The 26784-nt window shown below is 40.9% G+C and overlaps 1 protein-coding gene across 15 annotated transcripts in view; it reads left to right on the top strand.

The window, feature by feature from the left end:
• BBS9 (Bardet-Biedl syndrome 9) overlaps positions 1 to 26784 on the top strand; it is a 461967-nt gene that overhangs the window by 316972 nt on the left and 118211 nt on the right. The window contains exon 19 of one of the 15 annotated variants that reach the window (XM_043508767.1): positions 12703 to 14872. The exons of 5 other annotated variants lie outside the window; for them this stretch is intronic. In XM_043508767.1, the coding sequence (XP_043364702.1) occupies positions 12703 to 12878 (176 nt within the window). In that variant the 3' untranslated portion in view covers positions 12879 to 14872. Of the gene's footprint in view, positions 1 to 11794; positions 11830 to 12702; positions 14873 to 26784 lie in introns of those variants that run through there. 9 more of the 15 variants (XM_043508766.1, XM_043508764.1, XM_043508763.1 and 6 more) reach the window with 9 other exon arrangements.

Genomic DNA, 26784 nt, shown 5'->3' with positions numbered 1-26784 from the left:
ATTTGTTGAGTGTCATCTCGTGCAGCTGTTTAAATGTTCACATGTGGTAAGGTTTTTTCCCCCCATTGCAGAAAATTTCACCAAAGCTGAGCCTCCTCTAAAGTATTTTAATATAATCAACAAAATACAAATATTACTCTCAGATTTTAGGGCCAGATTGTGCTACCCATACTCTGATTGGAAAGTACTATTCCTAGGAAGGATGAGACAGATGTAGCCCATCATTTGCATTTTGTTGTTTATACAGTATAAAATATTTAGCTGGAACTACTCAGAAGAGCAAGTATGACTCTCAACCCCAGTGAGAGTCATAAAATCAAGTCCTAAATTAATACTTCTATCCAGAACTTCAGAGTTGTACTTGCTACTGTGCTACCACTGTTTCTAGTTAAATAACTGTATTTTTCCCTCATGAAAATATTTAGATGACGCAAAGATTAAATATCAGAGTTCTCATTGGATATGTTTATATTTTATAAAATAAATATCATTTCATAATCAGTGTCTCTAAGACCTAAAACAGTCTCAGAATTGATTGTTATGGACTGGAATAGATTTTTAAATCTCTTTAATTTGAAGCATCTGGCTTATTACTTTTGATTAAACACACAGACAACTATAACAAAATAATGTTAAAGTTGAGACATAATACCCATAAATCAAAGACATTCGGGGCCTTATTTTCAAAATAGCCTCCTAAATTGCACTTAGCAAGTATGCAAGTACGGTAATTTGTGTGCCTGTTTACACACCCTGTCACATTTTATCCACATAAATGCAGGGTAATGTTCATGCAGATTCTGTGGATGCAATTTAAGAGCCTCTTTCAAATTTGCCCTTCTAAACAAAGATTGCCTTGGACCTTCACTTTTTCTTGCTGCGCCTAGACAAGACAAATGAAATTACAGTACTTGGTCTGAATTCAACAAGATAGTTATTCACATGTCCAACTGTAAGCATGTTTGTAGTCCTGTTGTCTTCAGTGGAAATACTGACACACATAAATTTAGGTACATGCTTAAATGCTTTCCTGAATCGTGGCTTCTCAGAATGTCTAGCACAGTATGATGCTGCAGTCCCCAGGATGGTTCATTAAAAAGTGACAGTACAGGATGAAATTTTGTCCTGAGGATCTCATGTATTTGAGTTCTGAAAAGGATTATCCTGAAGTATTAGCTTTTGTGAAAAACAACTGGAGAGCAGGAAGCTTGAGGACAAATTCATATGTCTGCTTTTCAACTGTCCAGATTCTCTATTGATTTACATATTGCACCTCCTTACTGGTGTATGTTACCTAAAAACACTGAAAGAGGCAGACTCTGAGGATACTTAAAAATCTGCTCTCAAGATTATTTTAATATATAACGAAGATCTCCTATTTTATAAAGAAGACTGATCTATAAAGATTTCAGTATTAGCTATATATTTAGATTTATGTTATTTATATGTCTAATAAATCAACTGGGCTAAATTCTGAGCTGATGACATTTCAAATGGCAGAGAGAAGGATCCATAAAAGCTTTACAGCAAGCCTCTCAACTGGAGCAGCCCTACGATTGCCATTATAATTGCCATCATAGCTGCTACAATAGGTATTGAGCATATTTGAGATTTTTACCACTGATATACATAGGATAATTTTCAATGTATGTAGGTCAGTGGTTAATTTGTTTAGATTAGAAAGCATATTTAGAAATACAGGAATCAGTCACATCACAATGCTGCATTATATGTCAGACGGAGTAGAAGGAAAGATTTGCTTAACCTGGAGAGCTCTTTGGAAAAATGTGCTTGCTGTCCAGGACAGTGTGCCATGTCTATAATGAGCTGGAAGTTTTCAAAACTTACAGACAGCTGCAGCGGCACAGGAGCTAGCAAACAGAGCTCTAAACAGGGGAGTTTGAGTGGGAGTTCTGTTGGAGGAGAAGGTAGTTGTACTTGGTTTTGTATTTTTAGTATTTGTGTGTGTGTGTAGGGGTTTTGTGCTGGGAGAGCAGCTGAGCCTGATTAGGGGGTGGGGTTTTGTGCTGGGAGAGCAGCTGAGCCCTGCTTAGGGGGTGGGGCTTCTGACTAGGGGCCCTATAAAGGTAGCCAGCCAGTCAGGCAGCGGTACAGACAGCTGCAGCGGCACAGGAGCTAGCAAACAGAGCTCTAAACAGGGGAGTTTGAGTGGGAGTTCTGTTGGAGGAGTTTGGATTGTGTTGCTTGTTTGGGGTTTGCTTTTGCTGGGGGGGTGTGGTCTTTTTGGTGTGGCTTGTGTTTCCCAGATTAACAGGATTTAGGTGGAAAGGAGATGACAAATACAGAGGCAGCTGTGGGAGTGACTCCTGTAGTGAAAGACACATTGAGGATGACTGGATGTGGAAGCTGTGGTATGTACATGATCCTGGAGGGGGGAACCGGTAAGAGTTTTTTCTGCATGAAATGTCGTCTGATAGAGCTGATGGAGGAAAAGATCCGAGGTTTGGAGATGCAGGTGGAAAGTCTGGTTGAGTTTAGGAAGGGGTTTGAGCAGATGATGGAGCAAAGATATGAGATATCTGAAGGGAAAAGCTCAGACTCACAGATGGAAGCAGGGCTGGGGAATTTTGAGGAGAGACTGGATGACGAAAGTGGTCAGTGGAAACATGTGACTCAAAGAACCAGGCAGAGGAAAAGACGGGCTAGTGAAGGAGAAATAGAGCTTAGGAACAGGTTTGCAGAGTTGGAAAATGAAGAAGAGGCTCAGCAGGTACTTGTTGAAGGTGGAAGGGTAAGGAAGAAGAGAAGAGAGGCTAGTCCTATAGCAAAAGGGGAAGAGTCAAGGGAGACTACACCAAATATGAGCCCCAGGAGGATACAGGATGGGTTGAAGAGGATTGTAAGGGAAAATAGGAATGGAAAGAACTTGCAGCCAGAGGGAACAGGGGAGAGACTGGAGAATAGCACTGTCACCAGAAAAAGGCAGGTCTATGTGATCGGGAACTCTTTATTGAGAAGAATAGACAGGCCTGTAACTAGAGCTGATCCTGAGAATAGAAGGGTGTGCTGTCTTCCGGATGCTAAGATACGGGATGTAGACCTGAGGTTGAAAAGGATCCTAAAGGGAGCGGGAAAGAATCCCCTAATTATCCTTCATGTGGGAACAAATGATCCAGCCAGATTCTCGCTGGAAAGTATCAAGGGAGACTATGCTAGGCTGGGGAAAACACTTAAGGAAATTGAGGCTCAGGTGATCTTTAGCGGGATCCTTCCTGTTCCTAGAGAAGGGCAACAAAGGTCTGACAAGATTATGACTGTCAACAGATGGCTTAGGCAGTGGTGCTATAAGGAGGGCTTTGGGATGTATGGCCACTGGGAGGCATTCACGGACAGAGGTCAGTTCTCTCGGGATGGACTTCATCTGAGTAGGGAAGGAAATAGACTTCTAGGATCGAGGCTGGCACAACTGATAAAGAGAGCTTTAAACTAGGAATTGGGGGGAGATGGATGGGAGATGTCCAGAAAATCTCCACGCCAGATTTTAGCATTGAGAGGGAAGAAGATGAAGTAAGAAAGGATACAGCCATGGGTAGGAGAATGTATATAAGGAGCGAGGGCGGTGTGGATATTAGTCTAATAGGTTATACTGGCTGTAGAATGACTGTGCCTAATAGGGTACAAAATGTGAGCGAGTCCAAACAGCAAAAATTAAGATGTTTGTACACCAATGCGAGGAGTCTAGGTAACAAAATGGAGGAACTAGAGCTACTGGTGCAGGAAGTGAAACCAGATATTATAGGGACAACAGAAACATGGTGGAATAGTAGTCATGACTGGACTACAGGTATTGAAGGGTATGTGCTGTTTAGGAAAGACAGAAACAAAGGTAAAGGGGGTGGAGTAGCATTGTATATCAATGATGAGTTAGAATGTAAAGAAATAAGAAGCAATGCAATGGATAAGACAGAGTCCGTCTGGGCAAAAATTACATTGGGGAAGAAAACTAGTGAAGCCTCTCCTACGATAGTGCTTGGGGTGTGCTATAGACCTCCGGGATCTAATTTGGATATGGATAGAGCCCTTTTTAATGTCTTTAATCAAGTAAATACTAATGGAAACTGCGTGATCATGGGAGACTTTAACTTCCCAGATATAGACTGGAGGACCAGTGCTAGTAATAATAATAGGGCTCAGATTTTCCTAGATGCGATAGCTGATAGATTCCTTCATCAAGTAGTTGCTGAACCGACTAGAGGGGATGCCATTTTAGATTTAATTTTGGTGAGTAGCGAGGACCTCATAGAAGAAATGGTTGTAGGGGACAATCTTGGCTCAAGTGATCATGAGCTAATTCAGTTCAAACTAAATGGAAGGATTAACAAAAATAAATCTGCAACTAGGGTTTTTGATTTCAAAAGGGCTGACTTTCAAAAATTAAGGAAGTTAGTTAGGGAAGTGGATTGGACTGAAGAACTTATGGATTTAAAGGTAGAGGAGGCCTGGGATTACTTTAAATCAAAACTGCAGAAGCTATCGGAAGCCTGTATCCCAAGAAAGGGGAAAAAATTCATAGGAAGGAGTTGTAGACCAAGCTGGATGAGCAAGCATCTTAGAGAGGTGATTAAGAAGAAGCAGAAAGCATACAGGGAGTGGAAGATGGGAGGGATCAGCAAGGAAAGCTACCTAATTGAGGTCAGAAGATGTAGGGATAAAGTCAGAGAGGCTAAAAGTTGAGTAGAGTTGGACCTTGCAAAGGGAATTAAAACCAATAGTAAAAGGTTCTATAGCCATATAAATAAGAAGAAAACTAAGAAGGAAGAAGTGGGGCCACTTAACACTGAGGATGGAGCGGAGGTTAAAGATAATCTAGGCATGGCCCAATATCTAAACAAATACTTTGCCTCAGTCTTTAATAAGGCTAAAGAGGATCTTGGGGATAATGGTAGCATGACAAATGGGAAGGAGGATATAGAGGTAGATATTACCATATCAGAGGTAGAAGCGAAACTGAAACAGCTTAATGGGACTAAATCGGGGGGCCCAGATAATCTTCATCCAAGAATATTAAAGGAATTGGCACCTGAAATTGCAAGCCCATTAGCAAGAATTTTTAATGAATCTGTAAACTCAGGAATAGTACCGAATGATTGGAGAATTGCTAATATAGTTCCTATTTTTAAGAAAGGAAAAAAAAGTGATCCGGGTAACTACAGGCCAGTTAGTTTGACATCTGTAGTATGCAAGGTCCTGGAAAAAATTTTGAAGGAGAAATTAGTTAAGGACATTGAAGTCAATGGTAAATGGGACAAAATACAACATGGTTTTACAAAAGGTAGATCGTGCCAAACCAACCTAATCTCCTTTTTTGAAAAAGTAACAGATTTTTTAGATAAAGGAAATGCAGTGGATCTAATTTACCTAGATTTCAGTAAGGCATTTGATACCGTGCCACATGGGGAATTATTAGTTAAATTGGAGAAGATGGGGATCAATATGAACATCAAAAGGTGGATAAGGAATTGGTTAAAGGGGAGACTGCAACGGGTCCTACTGAAAGGCGAACTGTCAGGTTGAAGGGAGGTTACCAGTGGAGTTCCTCAGGGATCGGTTTTGGGACCAATCTTATTTAATCTTTTTGTTACTGACCTTGGCACAAAAAGTGGGAGTGTGCTAATAAAGTTTGCAGATGATACAAAGCTGGGAGGTATTGCCAATTCGGAGAAGGATCGGGATATTATACAGGAGGATCTGGATGACCTTGTAAACTGGAGTAATAGTAATAAGATGAAATTTAATAGTGAGAAGTGTAAGGTTATGCATTTAGGGATTAATAACAAGAATTTTAGTTATAAGTTGGGGACGCATCAATTAGAAGTAACGGAAGAGGAGAAGGACCTTGGAGTATTGGTTGATCATAGGATGACTATGAGCTGCCAATGTGATATGGCTGTGAAAAAAGCTAATGCGGTTTTGGGATGCATCAGGAGAGGCATTTCCAGTAGGGATAAGGAGGTTTTAGTACCGTTATACAAGGCACTGGTGAGACCTCACCTAGAATACTGTGTGCAGTTCTGGTCTCCCATGTTTAAAAAGGATGAATTCAAACTGGAGCAGGTACAGAGAAGGGCTACTAGGATGATGCGAGGAATGGAAAACTTGTCTTATGAAAGGAGACTTAAGGAGCTTGGCTTGTTTAGCCTAACTAAAAGAAGGTTGAGGGGAGATATGATTGCTCTCTATAAATATATCAGAGGGATAAATATAGGAGAGGGAGAGGAATTATTTAAGCTCAGCACCAATGTGGACACAAGAACAAATGGGTATAAACTGGCCACCAGGAAGTTTAGACTTGAAATCAGACGAAAGTTTTTAACCATCAGAGGAGTGAAGTTTTGGAATAACCTTCCAAGGGAAGCAGTGGGGGCAAAAGATCTATCTGGTTTTAAGATTCTACTCGATAAGTTTATGGAGGAGATGGTATGATGGGATAATGGGATTTTGGTAAGTAATTGATCTTTAAATATTCAGGGTAAATAGGCCAAATCCCCTGAGATGGGATATTAGATGGATGGGATCTGATTTACTATAGAAAATTCTTTCCTGGGTATCTGGCTGGTGAATCTTGCCCATGTGCTCAGGGTTTAGCTGATTGCCATATTTGGGGTCGGGAAGGAATTTTCCTCCAGGGCAGATTGGAGAGGCCCTGGAGGTTTTTTTGCCTTCCTCTGTAGCCTGGGGCGTGGTTGACTGGAGGGAGGCTTCTCTGCTCCTTGAAGTTTTGAACCATGATTTAAGGACTTCAATAGCTCAGACATGGGTGAGGTTTTTCATAGGAGTGGGTGGGTGACATTCTGTGGCCTGCGCTGTGCAGGAGGTCGGACTAGATGATCAGAATGGTCCCTTCTGACCTTAGTATCTATGAATCTATGAATGAATGTGTATTCTTAGGTTGTATGGCATTTGACCCCATTTTAAAGATGATAGCCACAGTTTTTAAACATAGGCTTTCTAAAGTTAAGCTACCAAATTCATGTTTCAGTTCCTTTAAAAAAAGGCCTGATTTCAAAGGTCCTGAGGACCTGTAGCCTCCTTGTCTTGATTCTTTAAAATTATTGAGGGCTGAATTTATCCCTGGTTTAACTCCATTGAAGTCAGCAGAAGGATGAATTTAGCTCTGATTGCATTAGTTCAGTCTAGAAGCATTTTGAGGGGTGGGTTTGAACAGGATGGATTTTGTTTGAGTTAACCAGGTGTCTCAAATTAGGATTAGAACAAATCAAGCACTAAATGTTGAGACCTGGGTGACTCAGGTAAATGACATCTCCATGAAGAAAGACTTAACCGTCTTAAAAGCCCACTTGCACATTTCCCATTGATGCAGTACCATGAGACTAAATCCTTTTGCCACCTGCCTCCAGGCCATTTCCACTCCTTCCCTGGTCTACTTCATCTAGTAGAGGTTGACATCAGCCCCATCAAGAGCAGCAGAATGCCACTTCTAGTACTGGGCTCGGTACCAGACAGGAGCCATCTGCTCTGGTGAACTCCCCCAGGAAGAATTGGAGGAGGCTCCACCTGAGCCAGCCTTGGCTTCCTCTTCCTCATTGTCCCATGAAGCAGTGGTGTCAGAAGGTTTCTAACCTCTTCTGGACAAATATAGGGCCCATCAGGACCTTTGGAAGAGGATGGCCTCCACTTTAGATATTCAGGTGAAGAGGGTTAAAGCGAGATCTGGCAGAACTGGTTGATATCTTGGCTTCTGTGGGGCCTTCTCAAGTAGCACTCCTCATTAACAAGGCTATTTTGGAGCCTACTAAAGTGCTGTGGCAAACTCCATCTTTCATCCCATCCACAGCCAATAAGAACTGAACAAAGACAATATGACAGGTTTCAGAGTAGCAGCCGTGTTAGTCTGTATTCGCAAAAAGAAAAGGAGTACTTGTGGCACCTTAGAGACTAACAAATTTATTAGAGCATAAGCTTTCGTGAGCTACAGCTCACTTCATCGGATGCATTCCGATGAAGTGAGCTGTAGTTCACGAAAGCTTATGCTCTAATAAATTTGTTAGTCTCTAAGGTGCCACAAGTACTCCTTTTCTTTTTGCAAAGACGATATGTTCACTCCTAGGGGTTTGAACATTTTTACACCCACCCTTGTCTGAGTGGTAGTCTCAATTGTTAATGAGAGCTCCAGGGGCAGTAATCATCTACCCCAAAATCAAAGGATGTAAAGTAGCTTGATCTCTTTGGCAGGAAACTATTCAACAGCTGGGCTACAGCTCAAGAAAACAGCAAGCATTGCTGGGACTGCTATGATTTTAACCTCTGGGCTAATGTTTTTTAATGTATGGACAAATTGCCAGAAGAGGCGAGACTGGAGTTCTTCCCCTATAGTAGACAAGGGAAAGTTAGTAGCCAGGATCGTGTTTCAGGATGCTGGGATGCTGCGGATTCTGTGGCTAGAGCCATGGCATTGGCTATTACGATGCACAGATGTTCCTGGCTCCAGTCATCGGGTCTTCCTCATGAGGTCCAATAAACTATCCAAAATCTTCTTTTTGAGGGGCAGTCACTGTTTTCAGAACAGACCAATGACAAGTTGCATTTCCTGAAAGACTGTAGGTATACACTCAGATCTTTGGGCATTTATACCTTGCCCCAAAGAAGAAACAGTTGTGTCTCCTAGCAGCCTCATTGGTATACTTCATTTATGCCCCATCACCAGGACCAAGCTAGAAAGAAGAGTAAAAGTTAAAGGAGGAGACCACCCCCTTCTACTTCTTCAGTGGCTGCCAGTTTGCCCGAACAGCCTAGGAACTCCAAGGAGCCATTTTGACGTGTTTGTAATGGACAGCTTATTTGTGTCCAGTTTGTCAGATTCTCCTACTCTGGTGTCTCTGACAGGCTGTCTCATTTCCTCAGTGCTTGGACCCTCATCCACAGACCAGTGGACTCTAAGCACTGTGGAATTGGAATAAACCCTTCAGTTTATTTCTGCTCCCCCATTGCCATCCCCCTTCCCAGTCCCTTTTCAGGGATCACTCTTACAAGGAAGTTCTCTTTTGGGAGATTTATTCTCTCCTCTAGTTGGAAGCTGTAGAAGAGGTGCTTCTACTTTGCAGAGGGAAGGGGTTTTATTTTCACTATGTTGAGATCCCGACAGCGAAAGGATGCCTCAGCCTATACTAAGCCTTTGACAGCTCAACAGACACCTAGAGAAAATAAAGTTTTGATTGGTCATCTGGCTTCAAATATCTCTTCCCTGGATCCTGGTGACTGGTACGCTGCCCTTGACATATAGGACATATATTTCCACATGACAATATATTAAAGCTACAGGAAATTCCTCAGATTTCTCATCAAACAATTTCACTACAAATTTACAGTGCTGCCATTTGGTCTGTCCTCAGCACTCTGTGTGTTCACAAAGGGCATGGCAGTGGTGCCAGCGTTCCTGAGGAGATCAAAAGTTCAAGTTTTTCCCTACTGGGACAGCTGGTTGGTGAGAGGCCATTCCAAGATGCTGACCAGTGTGGCCATTACTCAGTCCACCTTCAGAATGCTAGGATTGCTCATCAACAAGGAAAAATCAGTTCTATCATGTGTACAAAGGATAGAGTTCATAGGAGCGCTCTTGGACTCTATGGAAGTTAAGACCTTCCTCTGTCAGGCCAGGTTCTAGACAATTCTGGCTATTTCTTTAGACCTGAAAATTCAACAGTAAGGAATTTCCGCAGACTTCTGGGACACATGACTGAAGGGGGTTGAGTGGCTATGCCTTTCATACTATCGCACAGCAGCATGAGGCAGCAGAGGACACATGCACCACCCCAGCAGTATCTCTCAGGAAAAAATCTCTGACAACGGTGCACTGGATGTGCACACACCTGAAGTGGAATTGACATGTGTAATACATCTTGAGGAACAGTAGTTACGGAACATGCTAGTAACAGTTCCATATTTCACTTTTATGCAGTGATTCAGGCGAAATCTCATAAATGAAAATGAAGCAGATGACAGGTTGTAGATACAGAATCTCCACCTTTCCCCATCAATGTTGTTAGCAGAGATGGGCCTGAGTTAAGACCCAGTCTTAGAACTTTGGGATGTTTGGAATCTAATCCAAATGTTGTGGAGTGACTGAATCTCTACATTCAATAGAAAAAATAAAATAATATTTACATAAGTAACCTTTGTTATCTGAGGATTAATAGGGGCATTTTGAAAATTGTTTGCAAAACACTGGAGACAGAAAAATGAGAATGTGGGGCACAAAGAAACTGAAAACATGATCGGCCAATCCAAAGCTTTCTGATGTCTCTGGAAAAAACTTCCATTGATGTCAGTAGGATTTGGATCAGGCCCTATATGAGAGAGCAACAGAGTGGACAATAGAAGATACATCGTACATGACAGAGAGGATGAGAGGAAAGGAGATGCTTTTCAAAGAAAGAATAGGAAATTAAAAAGAAAGAAAATGTTATGGGTTAGAGATAGAAGAGGCCAGGCATGGATAGAGAGAGAAGAGGACAAAGAAATGGAAGAAGGTTTAAAAAAAAAAAAAGGAAGAAAAGACTTTTAGGTTAGTAAATTATTATGAGTTTAGTTTATTGCAGTTCCTTGGCAGACATCCCATATATCTGTATGTTTGTGGAAAGGGATGGATTGGCTATGAACACTTTTTTGCTAATATTTATTGAAACTGTCACTAAATTAGAGTAGAAGAGTACCCATCCGATGCTCTGGGTGAATATGACAATTTAAATATACACTAATAAAAATGCTAGCTTCTGGGCTCTATAGATACATTATTAGAGAAAAAGACCAACGATTCACCTAGAAGTCACCAGAATGCCCACCGAACTTTGCATCCAAAGAGGGTTTAGTGATTGCCGGGGTGCAGTTTGTTTCCTGAATTGACCCTTTGTAAAACATTTTTGAACAATGGCAACTGTGCATGGACCCTAACATAAACTTGGTGGGCAGAAGAAGGAAGTGGCTGCCTACAAGCATTATACCATATCTCTTTATGTAAAATGATTAATTTAGGAGTTGATATTCAAAGATACAAACTGGAGTCAGGCATCCAACTTAGGCCCCATTGAATCTTTGACAATCTTAATTTTAAGTTTTAAGAAATTGTAACATTCATTTGGCTTAACCAGAAGTTTTGGGCTTGATGCAATAATAACTGGGTGAAATTCTATGGCCTGTGTTATGCAGGAGGTCAAGCTAGATTATCACAACTGTCCTTTCTGGCTTTAATATCCGAGTTTCACCAACCTTCCTAGAATCCTGATGCTGGTTCCTGTGTGTAAATGTGTGATTATGGTGGACAGGCATTGGTTAAGTTTAGAATAGGGCTGGAAAACTGCTTTACACGATACCACAAAATGCCAAGGCTGCCTCTGTATCTTGTCAACATTGGCCACTGTACATGTACACAAAGAGAGAATAACTAAATCCTTAGGAAATGTTCACTGGAAAAAGGATATTGTGCAGGTACTGTAGCTTATTTTCCAAAATAGCTTCTTTCAGAAGTCATGTTTTTTCCCCAGAGTCCCACATTATGAGCTCATAGCTTAAATATTTATTTTTTAAAAGCCATTTTTGAAGTATGAGATTGCACAAAGGCACCTGAAGCTACTAAAATCTATTCCACTCTGCAAGGGCTGAGCATGCTACCTCTGAAAAATAAGATATTTGAATGGAAATATTGACTCTCTCTCAAATAATTATTAGCCTGCCTGAGAACGAGGGAGCATGTTCCCACATGCTCATTGTTGGAGTAGATTATTGAAATTGTGAATAGGTTTTCCACTTCATTTTGTAGGGAATCATCAGTGCCATTAAAAAAGCCAAACTGAGCATTGTTGCTACAGCTTTGTGATGACATCATCAAGGAATTGACAGCAGTGATATTTGGAATGATGCTTCCAGAGCATGAGATTTTCGATGAGTATTACTGTGAATGATACAGAAATATTTCCAAAGTGCAATTTAGGTTTTCAACAATTATTTCCTTTAACTATTGGGAATACAAGATTGCAATTTGAAAATGTACTGTAGCACTGCAGTACTACTGCCCAAGGCTTTCATGTCTAGGCAACAGGATTCCCATTGCTATACAGTCAGTGGATGCTTTCCTGCTATATCCTCGGAGTCCAAGGGGGACACTGAAAAGCTGTTCCATATGTTCTTCTCTACAGCAGCAATTGTTTCTGACACAATTAGTAGCACTGAAGCCCTATCACCTGAAGTAATGATCTTGTCAGACCTCATAAACAGAGTAGGGCTACTACTTGGGTGGGAGATAACTTAAAACTTGAGGTACTTTCAGGAATTGATACTAGTCAGGCTTGAAATAATGCCCCAGCATACTCACAAGATGTGAGGTGATATTATAGTGCTGGTGTTTCCTTCTTTCCAAGGAGATTTAAATTCTAAGGTCCGACTCTCTGTGGTTGTTAAAAATTCTCTGGTATCTTGGAAGGCAGGGAGGATTCTGACCCTATTTCAATGATTACATAATTTTGTTTGTATATGTAAAATGCATCCTTATAGTTATAGTTGGCTAAGGTATTCACTTGCTGTTCTAGATCAAGATTATGCGTCTCATTTATGCTCTTAAGCAGTTATTACACTTCTCCCCAAAGATGGTTCTACTTTGTGTGCTATGTGATATATAATTTTTACATGGATCTGACATGTCTGTAAAGTACTTTGGAGTCCTTTTTGTAGAATCATGCTTTATGACTACAAGATCATCCTGCTTTGGTCAATCTCAGAGTATTTTCAAAGTTGTGGGACAGAACCAAATGACAGCCTGGATGCTGTGTGCATGGACAGACCTCTCAGATGTGCTGTGGAGTCTCCTCTTTTTTTTCCTTTTTTTTTCTTTTTTTTTTTTTAGATGAAAAAACAAGAAGTAAATCTCTAAGTGTTAGGATAGTGGGAAAAAAACCTATTGCAGTATGTCCTGAGTATAGCTCTGAAGTATGAACAGCTCCATTCATTTCACTGGTGCTAACTGAGATGCCAATGATGATACTTTAGATGTCAATGTTGTTAACTATTTCACTGCTCATCAAAGCATGTAAGAAGAGAGAGAGGAAATATATTATGAAGATCTAAACCAGCATTTCTGAAAGTAGGGGGATTGGAGGATAGCTGAAAGACTAGCCCGGAGTGTGCAAAAGATATATAAATTCAGATGTGTAAGCCATTAACAACATACGGTGAGGTTGCACTGGGTGCATGCATGACTCGCTTCAGTTTCCTCACATAGAGCTCAACTTTCAAAAGTTTGGGAAACTCTACCATAGAGAGAGAGAGAAAAAGGAAATTTTAAATAGCAGACCAAAGTAAAGGACTAGTGTCTGCATTAATGTTCTGGCTAGCCTTATGCTAATTCCCAAGCTGCAAATGAGAAATAATAGGGAGCTGTGCTATCCCGTGAAAGCACATTTACTTTTCTCATGCACAAGTTAATTGCAGCTCAGGCTGCCTTACATAAGAAGGTGAACTTGTCCAGCAACAAGAACCATCTATTGCTTAGCCTACTACTTTTTAAAAATAAGCATGGTCAAAAGTTTCTTGTCATCGGTTGCGTCAAATAATCTTTCAACTTGATTTATAGCTTGTATTTAGTAAAACAGAAAATAAAAGTGATTACTTGAGGCTGTTTAATCAAATTCGCAAAGCAAATTTAAACAGGTAAGTGCTCCCATTCAGGTCAACACTTTGCAGAATCAAGTTCATAATGACTTAGTGTGAGCACTTAGGATAGAACCCAAGATGCTATTTCTATTTCTCTGCTCTAACAGTTGTACGCACAGCCTCATTAAACAGAAGCATAAGTTGTGTTTATTGTGGACTGAGTTTGTACAGAATGAACCATTGCTGTAAATACAACGAGCCTGATTTTTTTTCATGCCTTATTTTTGCAGTCAAAGCCACTTGTGCCAGAACTAATTTATGCATTTTCCTGGCAATTTCTTGCAAGTGCAAAATTGTGGACACAGGCCCCAATCCAGCAAAGCACTTAGCACATGCATAACTAAAGAGAGGTGTAATCTTATTGGACTCACAAGGGCGTGAGGTGGGAAATCTCTAAGCAGCCTTCAGTATTCCAAGAGTAACCTTGTTTTGTTTTTACCAGAAAAGGATTGATTGAAGGCCCCATGAGAAACTCAAGATGGGCAAGCTGCTCCACCCATCCTCCTTAGCACTATGACATGCATTCCAAATGAGGCATAGGTAGTGGTCCTCATGATGAAAGATGAGTCTGAACCAGTGCACAAGTGCCTTAAAATAATGGCTGTAACATCTCTGGATTGTTATAGCCAAAATCTTAGCTTTTGGATAACAAGACGTGAATTATGTGTTGCTTAGTCCAGACTCAATTTTTTTTCTGGCGGGGTAACAGACATCTGAGTGTGGCCTGAAAATCAATCTGGAATGGTCTGGAATTAAATTACTGCTCATTGTTTTCTGATTCCCTTTGTAAAAAGGACATTGTAGCTGAGCTGCCTGATGCCTACAATGTAATACAATAAACTAAACAAACAAAAAACCAAAACATCTTAAACTGCATTTGATTTCCAGAATTTTGGTGAAGCCGTTATTGACTTAAAATAAACTGTCACATCCAGTGTTTCATTACTTTTTGCAGGATCACAAATACTTGCAATGCTGGCATTCAAGTTAGTGGATTCCAGCATGGCAGGGCTGATCTATAAAATAGAATTTTCAACATAAGGGCAAACTTAAAAACACAGAATATTGACACCAAAAGCAATGTATGGTGCCAGCAATTATCTGTATTGCCTATTCTGACATGGAGATACGCGTGTTTAAGAGCTTTTTGTCCTACCAGTTAGCTTCTCTTTGGGGTTGATCCTGAACTGAAGCTATGATCTTGTGGGCATTGTCATGTTATGTGTTTATTGTCACATAAAGGATTGTGATACAACAAGGGTTGTGATGGCAACTTATGTATTTATTTAACTTATTTATAACTATTTATTTAATTTATTTATTTATTTATTACTAGAGGGGCGGACACTGTGTTGCATCTGTAGCCTGAGCCCATTATGTACTGTATGGGATCCTTGCATCTTTTCATTCTCCTGCATAAATACCCTATGTGCCACTCTTGCATCCCCTTGTATTTCAGAGATTCCCTGAAACTCCCACATTCTCTTCCTCATGCCAGGGGCTTTATGTATCCCCATTCTTCCCTTCCTCCATACCAGGGTCCCCCATTATCCCCCCTGTGCAAATGGCTCTGTATGCCTCCGATACCTCCTTCCCTTCCATACCGCCTATTATGCCCTTCCCCTACATCAGGGGTTATATGTGTCCCCCATCTCCCTTCAGACAGATTTCAAGAGCTATGTGTGTCCTCCATTCTCCTGCTCCCTATGCCAGGGGTTCCGTATGCCCCATGCTGTGTATGTGGAAAGCTAGCTAAGTTTGAAGTCTTAAACATGAGTATTTGCACCAGAAATCTGATTCTAGAAGTCACACCTTGCAACCACAGAACAGAAACACTACCAGATAACCAATCAAAACTGTAGCCAATACAGCTCAAATTTCAAATATTGAATACTCAAAATGAGCAGCTGGCTCACAAACAATCTATAGACCAGGAGTTTATTCTCAGAAATTATTCTGCAAATAATTTCAAGTAGTGAAAAAGCAGCTCACAGACAATTCATAAATTAAAAGTATCTAATATATTCTGTGCAATAAATTATCTTGAATACATTGTGTGTCAGTCTCCAGCTCTGAAACTCTCTGTCTTCCACCTAGACTCTTGGTCCTCAAAGATGAGGATTTAAGATCCTTTTCCCAACAGCTTCTCCTTGACTTCCAGGTCACTACTAAACTTTCCGTTGTGGATTCACTCATTTTAAAAGGCCTTTTCCAGCATGCTTTCCTCCAATATCTGCCCCTGGAATTCTGGGAGAGACAACCCCCTTGAGCCCTGTTTTGAATGTCAGCAACGTGACTGCTGTAAGGTGTAACTTTATCTCTTGCAGCTAGTAAATATTTATTTCCTGTTTATGGGATTTTTCCTCATGGCTTTCTCTTTCTTTCATTTCTAAAATGGTGAAGGATCTTCATGACTCCCTGAACGGAGGTGTTTCTAAAGTGCTGACCCTCCCCAGCTTCCCCAGAAGAAATAGGAAGTGGACTGTAATTCTTATATTTGTTTCAGGGTTCCAATGCCCTTTCAGATTTATGTACTTGATGTCTGCGTGCTTGATTTTACAATACGTGCAGTGTTTTGTTATCAATTGTAACAACAGAAATCCTTGTTGGCTATTTTTACTGTAAACAGAATAGATTTAAGAAACTACTAACATACCTGCAGTAATGTCTGCTGCCTGACTTTGGCACAGGAAAGAGTCTTCGAGGAGACCACTTTTGGCAGGCACTCTGAAATCTAGAGTTAGGATCATGGTGAGAGAGATCCCTGGGGGTCTGCTCTCTTCCTGCAGAAATGTAGAATGTGCTTTCCTGTAAAAACATCCACAGGCATCTCTCAGCACAAAAGATCTGTCCCCTCACTTTGTTTTTGTCTCTCCCTCAAAAAAAGTCTCTGCTGCACCTGTCTGCTCTCCTTCTCCCGTGAGGCCTCCTGTTTGCTTCTGCCATCCTATTAGAGACTTGAGTCACTCCCTTGAATTCTTTCTGTGATAAGACAGACCCTTTCCTTCACGAGATAATATCTGTCTTATTTCAAGCTGAATTTAAGAAAAAAAAATGTGAAAAATAAAATAACTTTGATTTTGTGTTTCTAGCGTTCCAGGTCTGACGAAAAGAAAGAGATGAATTTTATAATATTTTTAACTTTTACTGAAAAGGTGGAAGGCTACTGAGATAGAAACAGTATTTAGGCCAGGTTGCTTAGAGTATGTCTACACTACAAAATTAGGTCAATTTTATAGAAATCGATTTTTAGAAATCGATTTTATACAGTCAATTGTATATGTCCCCACTAAGTGCATTAAGACGGCAGAGTGTGTCCTCAGTACCGTGGCTAGCATCGACTTACGGAGAGGTGCACTGTGGGTAGCTATCCCAAAGTTCCTGCAGTCTCGGCTGCCCATTGGAATTCTGGGTTAAGTTTCCAATGCCTGATGGGGCAAAAACATTGTCGAGGGTGGTTTTTGGTACATGTTGTCAGTCGCCCCTCTCTCCCTCCCTCCGTGAAAGCAACGACAGACAATCGTTTTATGCCTTTTTTTCCTGGGTTACCCGTGCAGATGCCATACCATGGCAAGCATGGAGGCTGCTCAGCTCACCACTGCTGTTGTAAGCATTGTAAACACCTCGCACATTATCCTGTAGTACGTGCAGAACCGGGCTAAGAGATGCCAGCACAAGGATGATTGTGAGGAGGACATGGACAAAGACGTTCCTGAAAGCATGGGCTGTGGCAATTGGGACATCATGGCAGAGGTGGGGCTGGTTGATACAGTGGAACACAGATTCTGGGCCCAGCAAACAAGCACAGACTGGTGGGACCGCATAGTGTTTCAGGTATGGGAAGATTCACAGTTGCTGCGAAACTTTCGCATGTGTAAGGCCACTTTCCTGGAACTTTGTGAGTTGCTTTCCCCCTCTCTGAAGCACAGGAATACCAAGATGAGAGCCGCCCTGACAGTTGAGAAGCGAGTGGCAATAGCCCTGTGGAAGCTTGCAACACCTGACTGCCACCGGTCAGTCGGGAATCAATTTGGAAAGAGCAAGTCTACTGTGGGGACTGCTGTGATCCAAGAAGCCAATGCAATCGGTGACATTCTGCTGTCAAGGGTAGTGACTCTGGGAATTATGCAGGATATACTGAATGACTTTGCTGCAATGGGGTTTCCTAATTGTGGTGAGGCGATAGACGGAACACACATCCCTATCTTGGCACCGGACCACCTTGCCAACCAGTACATAGACCACAAGGGGTAGTTCTCAATGGTGCTGCAAGCAGTCGTGGATCACAAGGGATGTTTCACCAACATCAACGTGGGATGGCTGGGAAAGGTTCATGACGCTCGCATCTTGAGGAATTCCAGGCTATTCGAGCAGTTGCAAGAAGGGACTTACTTCACAGACCAAAAAATTACCTTTGGGTTTGTTGACATGCTAATAGTTATCCTTGGGGACACAGCCTACCCCTTGCTCCTATAGCTCATGAAGCCGTACACAGGCAGCCTGGACAGTAGTAAGGAGCAGTTCAACTATAGGCTGAGCATGTGCAGAATGGTGGTAGAATGTGCATTTGGACGTTTAAAAGCTTGCTGACACTGTTTGCTGACTAGGTTAGACCTCAGCGCAACCAACATTCCCATTATTATTGCTGCTTGCTGTGTACTCCATAATATCTGTGAGAGTAAGGGGGAGATGTTTATGGCAGTGTGGGAGGTTGAGGCAAATTGCCTGGCTGCCTATTTTGAGCAGCCAGACACCAGGGTGATTAGAAGAGCACAGCTGGGCGCACTGGGCATCAGAGAGGCTTTGAAAACCAGTTTCATGACTGGCCAAGCTACAGTGTGACAGTTGTGTGTGTTTCTCCTTGATGCAAACCCGCCCCCTTTGTTGATTTTAATTCCCTGTAAGCCAACCACCCTCCCCCCTTCGATCACAGCTGACAAAGGAAATAAAGGTTTCAGAGTAGCAGCCGTGTTAGTCTGTATTCGCAAAAAGAAAAGGAGTACTTGTGGCACCTTAGAGACTAACAAATTTATTAGAGCATAAGCTTTAAAGTAACTATTGTTTTGAAACATGCATTCTTTCTTTATTAATTAAAAAAAAGTGAGATAACTGACAAGGTAGCTGGGATGGGGTGGGGAGGAGGGAATGACAAGGTCACATTGCTTATTGTAGCCATACTACAAATCAAAACTGTTTGAACAACAGCCTTTTGTTGCTTGGGCCATCCTCTGGAGTGGAGTGGCTGGATGCCCGGAGCCTCTTTCCCCCCCCCCCCCATTCTTGGGCATCTGGGTGAGGAGGATATGGAACTTGGGGAGGAGGGCAGGCGGTTTTATACAATGGATGCAGCGGGGGTCTGTGCTCTTGTTGGCTTTCCTGCAGCTCCAACAGATGCTTATCATGACCGTTTGCTCCCTCATTAGCCTCAGCATCGCCTCCTGCCTCTGCTCTTTGCGCTCACTTAATGCTTTCCTGGCCTCTGCCACTGAATGCCTCCACATATTAAGCTATGCCCATCAGTGTGAGAGGACTGCATTAGCTCGGAAAACATGTCATGGCGAGTGTGGTTTTTTTGCCTTCTAATCTGCGATAACCTCAGGGACAGAGATGATGGGGGAGCATAGAAACATTTGCACCTGGGGGGAGATAAAAAGGGAGAGTAAAATTTAAGATAATACATTTCTGAGAACAAAAGGGAGAGACTTTCACAGTGAATCAAGCAATTCACAGCACATGTGCTTTAGATAGAAGGTCGAATTTTGCCTTTTATATTGAGCGCCCGCCGGTATGGTGACACATCACACGCAGCTGGGCAACAGAATTCAGTTTCCAGGCAGCCATGGTAAGCCTTTTGGTATATGCAGGGTTGGCTTCTTCCGCCTTCGTAACATGTGGGAATGGTTTCAAACTGCAGCGCCATCCTTTCCCATAGCAAGCAATGCTGGTTGGGTTTCACATTTGAAAGGAGGGGCTGCAGTTTTCGGGTGGATATGCAGCACACACCTCCCCCCCACCCCACCGCATGGCTATCTCTGCGATGATCCCATCACCACTCCCCCAACTGTGTGGTTATTCTCCGGCATGATTCTTTTTAGCCAAGCACAAACAACCCCCAGCATAAACGGGATCCTCGGGAACTTTTCTCTTACAAAAATCCCCCTATTTCAACCCGGTTACCATGAATGATATCACTCTCCTGAGGCTAACACAGAAAGATAAAGACCGAATGTTGCTTGAATGCAACCAAAACCCAGGACCATTCGCTGCCATGCTTTGTGCTGCAATGATTCCAGACTACTTGCTACTGGCTTGGCGTGGTAAAGTGTCCTACCATGGAGGACAAAATAAGGCAGCCGTCCCCAGTAACCTTCTGCAGAGACTTTCAGAGTACCTCAAGGATAGCTTCATGGAGATGTCCCTGGAGGATTCCCACTCCATCCCCAGACACGTTAACAGATTTTTCCAGTAGCAGTACTGGCCCAATTCTTCAGGGCAAATCAAACATTAAACACTATTGCTTTAAAGTCCTGTACTGTAGTTACAAATGTGAACTCACCAGAGCTGCCTTCTCCAGCTTCAGGGTCCGGGATCCTGCATTGGGAGAGTATTGGCTCCAGGGTGATGAAAAGGTCCTAGCTGCCGGGGAGAACGGATTCAATGCTTGCCTGCTGCGCATTCTCCTCCTCCACAAAATCCTCCTCCCTGTTGCATGAGACTCCTCCCTTCCAGGTGTCCACAGACGGTGGTGGGGTAGTGGTAGGGTCCCCCCCTAGAATGCCATGCAGCTGATCATAGAAGCTGCATGTATGGGGCTCTGACCTGGAGCGACTGTTTGCCTCCTTTGTCTTTTGGTAGGCTTGCTTCAGCTCCTTAACTTTCACATGGCACTGCTGTGTGTCCCTGTTGTAGCCTCTCTCCACCATGTCCTGTGCGATTTTGGCAAATATATTAGCATTTCTTCTTTTTGATTGGAGTTCGGCCTGCACAGATTCTTCTCCCCATACAGCAATCAGATCCAGTCTCCCCCTTTAGGTCCATGCTGGAGCTTGTTTGCGATTCTGGGGGGCACTGCATGGTCTCCTGTGCTGCTGAGGTCGCCACACTGACCAAACAGGAAATGAAATTCAAAATTTCCCAGGGCTTGTACTGTGTACCTGGCTAGTGCATCAGAGTTGAATATCCAGAGCAGTCTAATGGAGCACCTGGGATAGCTCCCAGAGGCCAATACCATCGAATTGCGTCTGCACTACCCCAAATTCGACCCAGCAAGGTCGATTTTAGCACTAAACCCCTCGCCGGGGAGGAGTACAGAAGTCAATTTTAAGAGCCCTTTAGGTAGACGGAACAGGGTTGGTTGTGTAGACACATTCATTTTAAAATCGACCTAATGCGGCCTAACCCCATAGTGTAGACCAGGGTTTAGTATCTAGATGCTATGATGATGGGTGCATGAAATATATCTAAGTTGGAAGGATCATACTAAACACTCTCGGTAGGAATCTCCACTCACTGATTTTGTTCCTCCATCAAGTTAAGTGGAATTATTCCAGATTTATATCAGTATAAGTGAGATCAGAATCAGGCTTTCTGGCATGTGATGGTTAGTAGGCCAAAAAGGATGAAGGTTAACCCTGTTTATGTGCTTGTTTTCTCTACTTGATTTTGTTGTAAAATTAAATTTGGCAACTTGTTATTCCATAAAAAGACAGAGAAAATAATATTAAAAATATTTAAAGATTTATCAGGGCCAAACTAAATACTAACGTACTTTGTATGTATTTTCAACACAGCTGTCCTAAATAACAACAGAGCTTTGCCTGATAGCTCCTTCAGGGACCCTCTGGTGTCATGGGAAACAAGAGTTTAATAACATTTTATGAAACATTTTGTTTTTTTAAATAATAAAAGGGAAATTATATTCAAATAACTATATTTTAAATATAGAAAGCCATGCAATTCAAATCTACCCCAAATTTATGCCAGTCTGTGGGGTTTTTTTTTGTTTTTGTTTTTACCCCTAAGCAGTGTGAGTTAAGGCAGAGCATCATTATTTACCTCAACTAGCTGGGGCTCCCCACTACCACCTTTGGTCATAATGTGATTTTTAAAATATGTTTAATATGTAAGTGCATAGTGTTGATTAAGTACTTGAGAGGTCCTCATGGGAGCAGAATTTTAGGGCTGCCAAAAGTTTGTTGTGCTGCAAGGGTCAAAAAAATGCAATTTATTTATGAATAAAAGGGATCAGATTATTCAAAAGAGAGGGGAACACTCAATAGTGAAGTTTGAATCCCCTTCCAGAATCTGCAAAACGTGTGCTAAGTGAAACGTTTGCAGCCTGAATGTATATTTAGCCAAGTATTTAGTTAAGTGTAAACCACAATAAAGGAACTTGCACATACCTGTGTGTACAATTTCTCTGCTTCTCATACCCCAATGATTTGAAATGCATAATTATGATTCTTTTTCTCCCTCTTCCTATTCTGCTGATCTCACAGGAGTGGAATGTATGAATGAAGAAAGGCTGCCAAATATTAAATTTCATTCATTAAAACTTTAAAGAAAAAGGTCTTATTAAATTATAAACATTTTTAATCTTCTCTGGAATGAAACTCCAAGCTATTTTAGAGACAAATTATACTTGAGTGTTTTGAGTTTATGTAAATAGCTTTTCATTCTATATCTCGATCTATTTGAGAATTATTTAGAACGACTTAAATTTACTTGGAATGTTTCTCCAGCAAATCAGGTTATTGACATCATCCATATTAGAATTAGAAAGAAAGAGACTTGTTCCTTTCTTTTCCAAGGACCAGATCCTTCAACGTTCCACACACTTCCTGCAAGGAGGTGCGTATTGTCAACTTCTATTGACTTCAGTGGGCCCAACAGGCTGAACTGTGGGGCCCTTTGAAATTAATGGAACTTTTGATATTGACTCCAGTGGGTCCAGGAATTAGCCTATAGATAATAAATAGGTAACTGAATCTTCTCTTATCTGAATTTTAAGGTGCATATTACTTTTGTATATAAGGACATGATCCAAGGCCACTGAAGTTAATAGAAGGGAAATCATGTCTCAGCAATCTACTAGAATTCTTTGAAGTGGACAAGGTGGATCCAGTGGATATAATGTACTTATATTTTCAGAAAGCCTTTGACAAGGTCCCTCGCCTCTTAAGCAAAGTAAGCTGTCATGGGATAAGAGGAAAGGTCCTCTCATGGATCAGTACCTGGTTAAAAGATAGGAAACAAAGGGTAGGAGTAAATGATCAATTTTCAGAATGGAGAGAGGTAAATAGTGGTGTCCCCTAGGGTCTGTACCGGGACCTGTACTGTTCAACATATTCATAGATGATCTGGGAAAAGGGATAAACAGATGGCAAAATTTGCAGATGATACAAAATTACTCAAGGTAGTTAAGACCAAAGTAGACTACAAAGAGATCTCACAAAACTGGATGACTGGGCAACAAAATGGCAGATGAAATGTTGATAAATGCAAAGTAATGCGTATTGGAAAACATAATCCCAACTATACATATAAAATGATGGGGACTAAATTAGCTGTTACCACTGAAGAAAGATCTTGGAATCTTCGTGGATAGTTCTCTGAAAACATCCACTCAATGTGCAGCAGCAGTCAAAAAAACTAAGAGGATGTTGGGAATCGTTAGGAAAGGGCTAGAAAATAAGACAGAAAATATCATATTACCTCTATATAAATCCATGGTTCGCCCACATCTTGAATGCTGCATGCAGATCTGGTCATCCCATCTCAAAAAATATATTTTGGAATCGGAAAAGGTACAAAAAAGGGCAACAAAAATGATTAGGGGTACGGAACAGCTTCCCTGTGAGGAAAGATTAATAAGACTGTGACTTTTCAGCTTGGAAAGGAGACAACTAATGGGGAATATGGTAGAGGTCTACACAATGTTGACTGGTGTGGAGAAAGTAAATAAGAAAACATTATTTACTCCTCATAACATAAGAACTAGGGGGTCACCAAATGAAATTAATAGGCTGTAGGTTTAAAACAAACAAAAGGAAGCATTTCTTCACAGAATGCACAGTCAACCTGTGGAACTCTTTACCAGAGGATGTTGTGAAGGCCAAGACTACAACAGGGTTCAAAAAAGAACTAGATAAGTTTATGGTGGATAGGTCCATCAATGGCTATTAGCCAGGATGGGCAGGGATGGTGTCCCTAGTCTCTGGTTCCAGAAGATGTGAATGGGCGACAGGGGATGGATAACTTGATGATTATCTGTTTTGTTCATTCCCTCTGAAGCTCTTGACATTGGCCACTCTCAGAAGACAGGATACTGGGTTAGATGGAGCTTTGATCAGACCCAGTGTGGCTGTTCTTATGAAAATTTTACATGGAACAGTTTTCTACTGGAAAATGCAGTTTAGTTGAAATAAATATCACAGAAAATTGTCAACATAAATTGTTTTGAATGTCGTTTCTTTTCAATGTTGAAATAGTTCATTTTGGCATTATTGTTTAGTTTCATTTTGGTTTGACTTGTATTAATTCTAATACCATATTAGTTATATTTAATATTTTATCTGTTATGTTCTGACATCGGAATGAAACAGTTCAATGTTTCCAAATCAAATTTTCTGTTTTGATTTTTCAGGATTTCTTTTCTGTGAAAAATTTTGAAATTTTGCCTTTTTGTTCCAACTTGGAACAAAAAATGAATTTCAAAATGTTGGCATTTCCCACATTTTCCAACCAGCTATAGCACTGAGCTACTTTTATAACTTTACCATTCCATTACAAAATGACCCTGGCAGGATTTCAACATTTGTTTTTTGGGAATCTAAGTATTTCAGACCTGAAGCTGAGGCCAAAATATGCGTTCACTTGGTATGGCTGTGTGTACATCTGCAGACTTCGATGATGACCACATTTCTTTTCCCAGTAAACCCTTGTGAGAGATTTGTGCATCTGTGTCTTTTCTCTTATATGTGTGTTTATGTATGTATAATATCCATTCCACTTGGATAAACACCATATAATCATAATCCATTCAGGTCAAGAGTTTGGGGAGGTGAAATGCATGCTGTCCACTGTGTATGGCTGGTGTACTGCCCCTCTTTCCTTCTCCAATAAATTTCTGTTAGCTGGAATGTCAGCTTTAGCCCATCCTTACCAGTTAGCACTTAGAGGCTTCTGGATCTGCATAAATTTGAATCCTATGACTCTCTGCTCCCCCTCCAGTCAACCTCCACCAAGGTTTTTGCACTAGTCTATGAAAGAGTTGGCATAGGGACCATTTCCATAGTGCATAAGGAGTGCACAGGCTACACTACATGGCTTCTGCCCGTATTCCATATGCATGCACTCTTTGTAACAAGTAAGTTGTGCTGAAGGCCTTGCAGATGATCCCCAAACCACAAGAGCATTTCACCCTATGATTCTATATATGAGTAACATACACACATGTTGCTGCTTATATACTTGTGTAAGCTCAGGTAGGATGTAGACCTGTTATATTTATCTTTATTGTTCTTCTTTCTTATGCTCCTGTTGTCTTTTACTTTATACTTTTTTTGGCTAATCAGTGTTTTGTTTTGTTTTCTTCAAATCTGATTTAAAGGAACTTGTGCCCATGGAGAAGGGGTAAGAGTGCAGCTATGTCTCTTTAGATTTATGCGTCTACAAAAGACTGATTTAAACAACTTTTCTTTAAACAGGAATTATTTTAGGAGAAAGTGTTTCTTCAATGGCACTCTCCCTTGGACATTTGTCTGATAAGCAGAGTTCTTTGTCAAGAGAATGACATCTCCTTAATGCAAGGGCAGGCTCTCCTTTAACTCACTTTTTCCTTATCTGAATTGAAGGCTCAGTGGTTTTTTGTTATGTCATTTTCACGGAAGGGTAAAAGGAGTTACAAAAATTATACCGAAGATGGAGATTTCCAAGTCTAATTTTTTGATATATATATTTTAAAGTAATCATTCTAGTTTATTCATTTAAAACATGTTCTTGGTATTTCCTAACAATACAGTTTTTAAGCAATTTATTGTGTTGGGGGTTATTTACTGAGGGTTGTGATAAAACTTGAGGTCTAAAGTAAAGATTTGTTTTTTCATATGTAGTTGTAGCTGGCTTGCATAGCTGGTTACAGCCCTTATTCTACAAACACTTACCCATGGCAATAACTTTATGCATACAAGTAGGTTGAAATCAAGGGACTACTCACATACATAAAGTTATTCAAAGCAGGTTGTTTCCTGGATTAAAACCTCAGCTATGACCTATTTAGGGTTTTTTAAATATATTTTTATTTTTCCATAATTTTTGGATTTTAAACCTTGGGTTTTTTTAGTGAATGAAAGAGGTTATTTTCCATTTCTGGTGTGTGTGCTCATACGTGCGCCTGTGTACACACTTATAACAATTATTTTAATCATTTTGCAGCTGGAAAATAAAAAACATTTACATTTTTTCCTCTAGTCTTCATAATTTATTCTCTTAAACCATGTACCATTATTTGTTGATTTTAATATTGCTTTGTTGAAGAATTCAGGTTTTTTTAATTGTCCAGGAAAGTAATGATCACAATAAGAACAAAACAAAGAAAATTGGGAAGAAATCTCTTTTTATACAGTGATGCATAGTAACTTTTCTTTTAGCTCTGAACACAAAGACACTAACTGTGAGGTCTATTTTGCATTGATAAAATTAGCCTCTCTACATGAAATATTAGCTCTCTTGTATACATTTCCTCCTTACTACATTCAATTATCTTAATGCATGTTGTAAATGACACTGATTCATGGGCTTAGTGCAGGCAGAAGTTCAAAGACCTACATCAGGAAAAGATCCGGGAACCAAAAGAAAAAACACCCCCAACTGACTCTATAATTAATTAACTTCACCATATAGCTTCATAGCTCTTACTTGACAGAAATTAGGGGGTTGGATAAAGAGAGAGGTTTTTTTTCTCTTACTCCTCTTCGCTTTGGACAGGTTGTGTGACTGCCTGTGTTGGGACTTGCAAAGAGACTAATTAAAGAATTCATGGGTTTATAGAATTGCTGGCTTGTAAGGAGAATATATTACATCTGTGCTAGGGGGAGGAAAACG

Source organism: Dermochelys coriacea, chromosome 2, assembly GCF_009764565.3.
Source record: "Dermochelys coriacea isolate rDerCor1 chromosome 2, rDerCor1.pri.v4, whole genome shotgun sequence".
Taxonomy (NCBI): Eukaryota; Metazoa; Chordata; order Testudines; family Dermochelyidae; genus Dermochelys; species Dermochelys coriacea.
The sequence above is the reverse complement of the archived record's forward strand: the minus strand, read 5'-3'. Positions and strand labels throughout refer to the sequence as shown.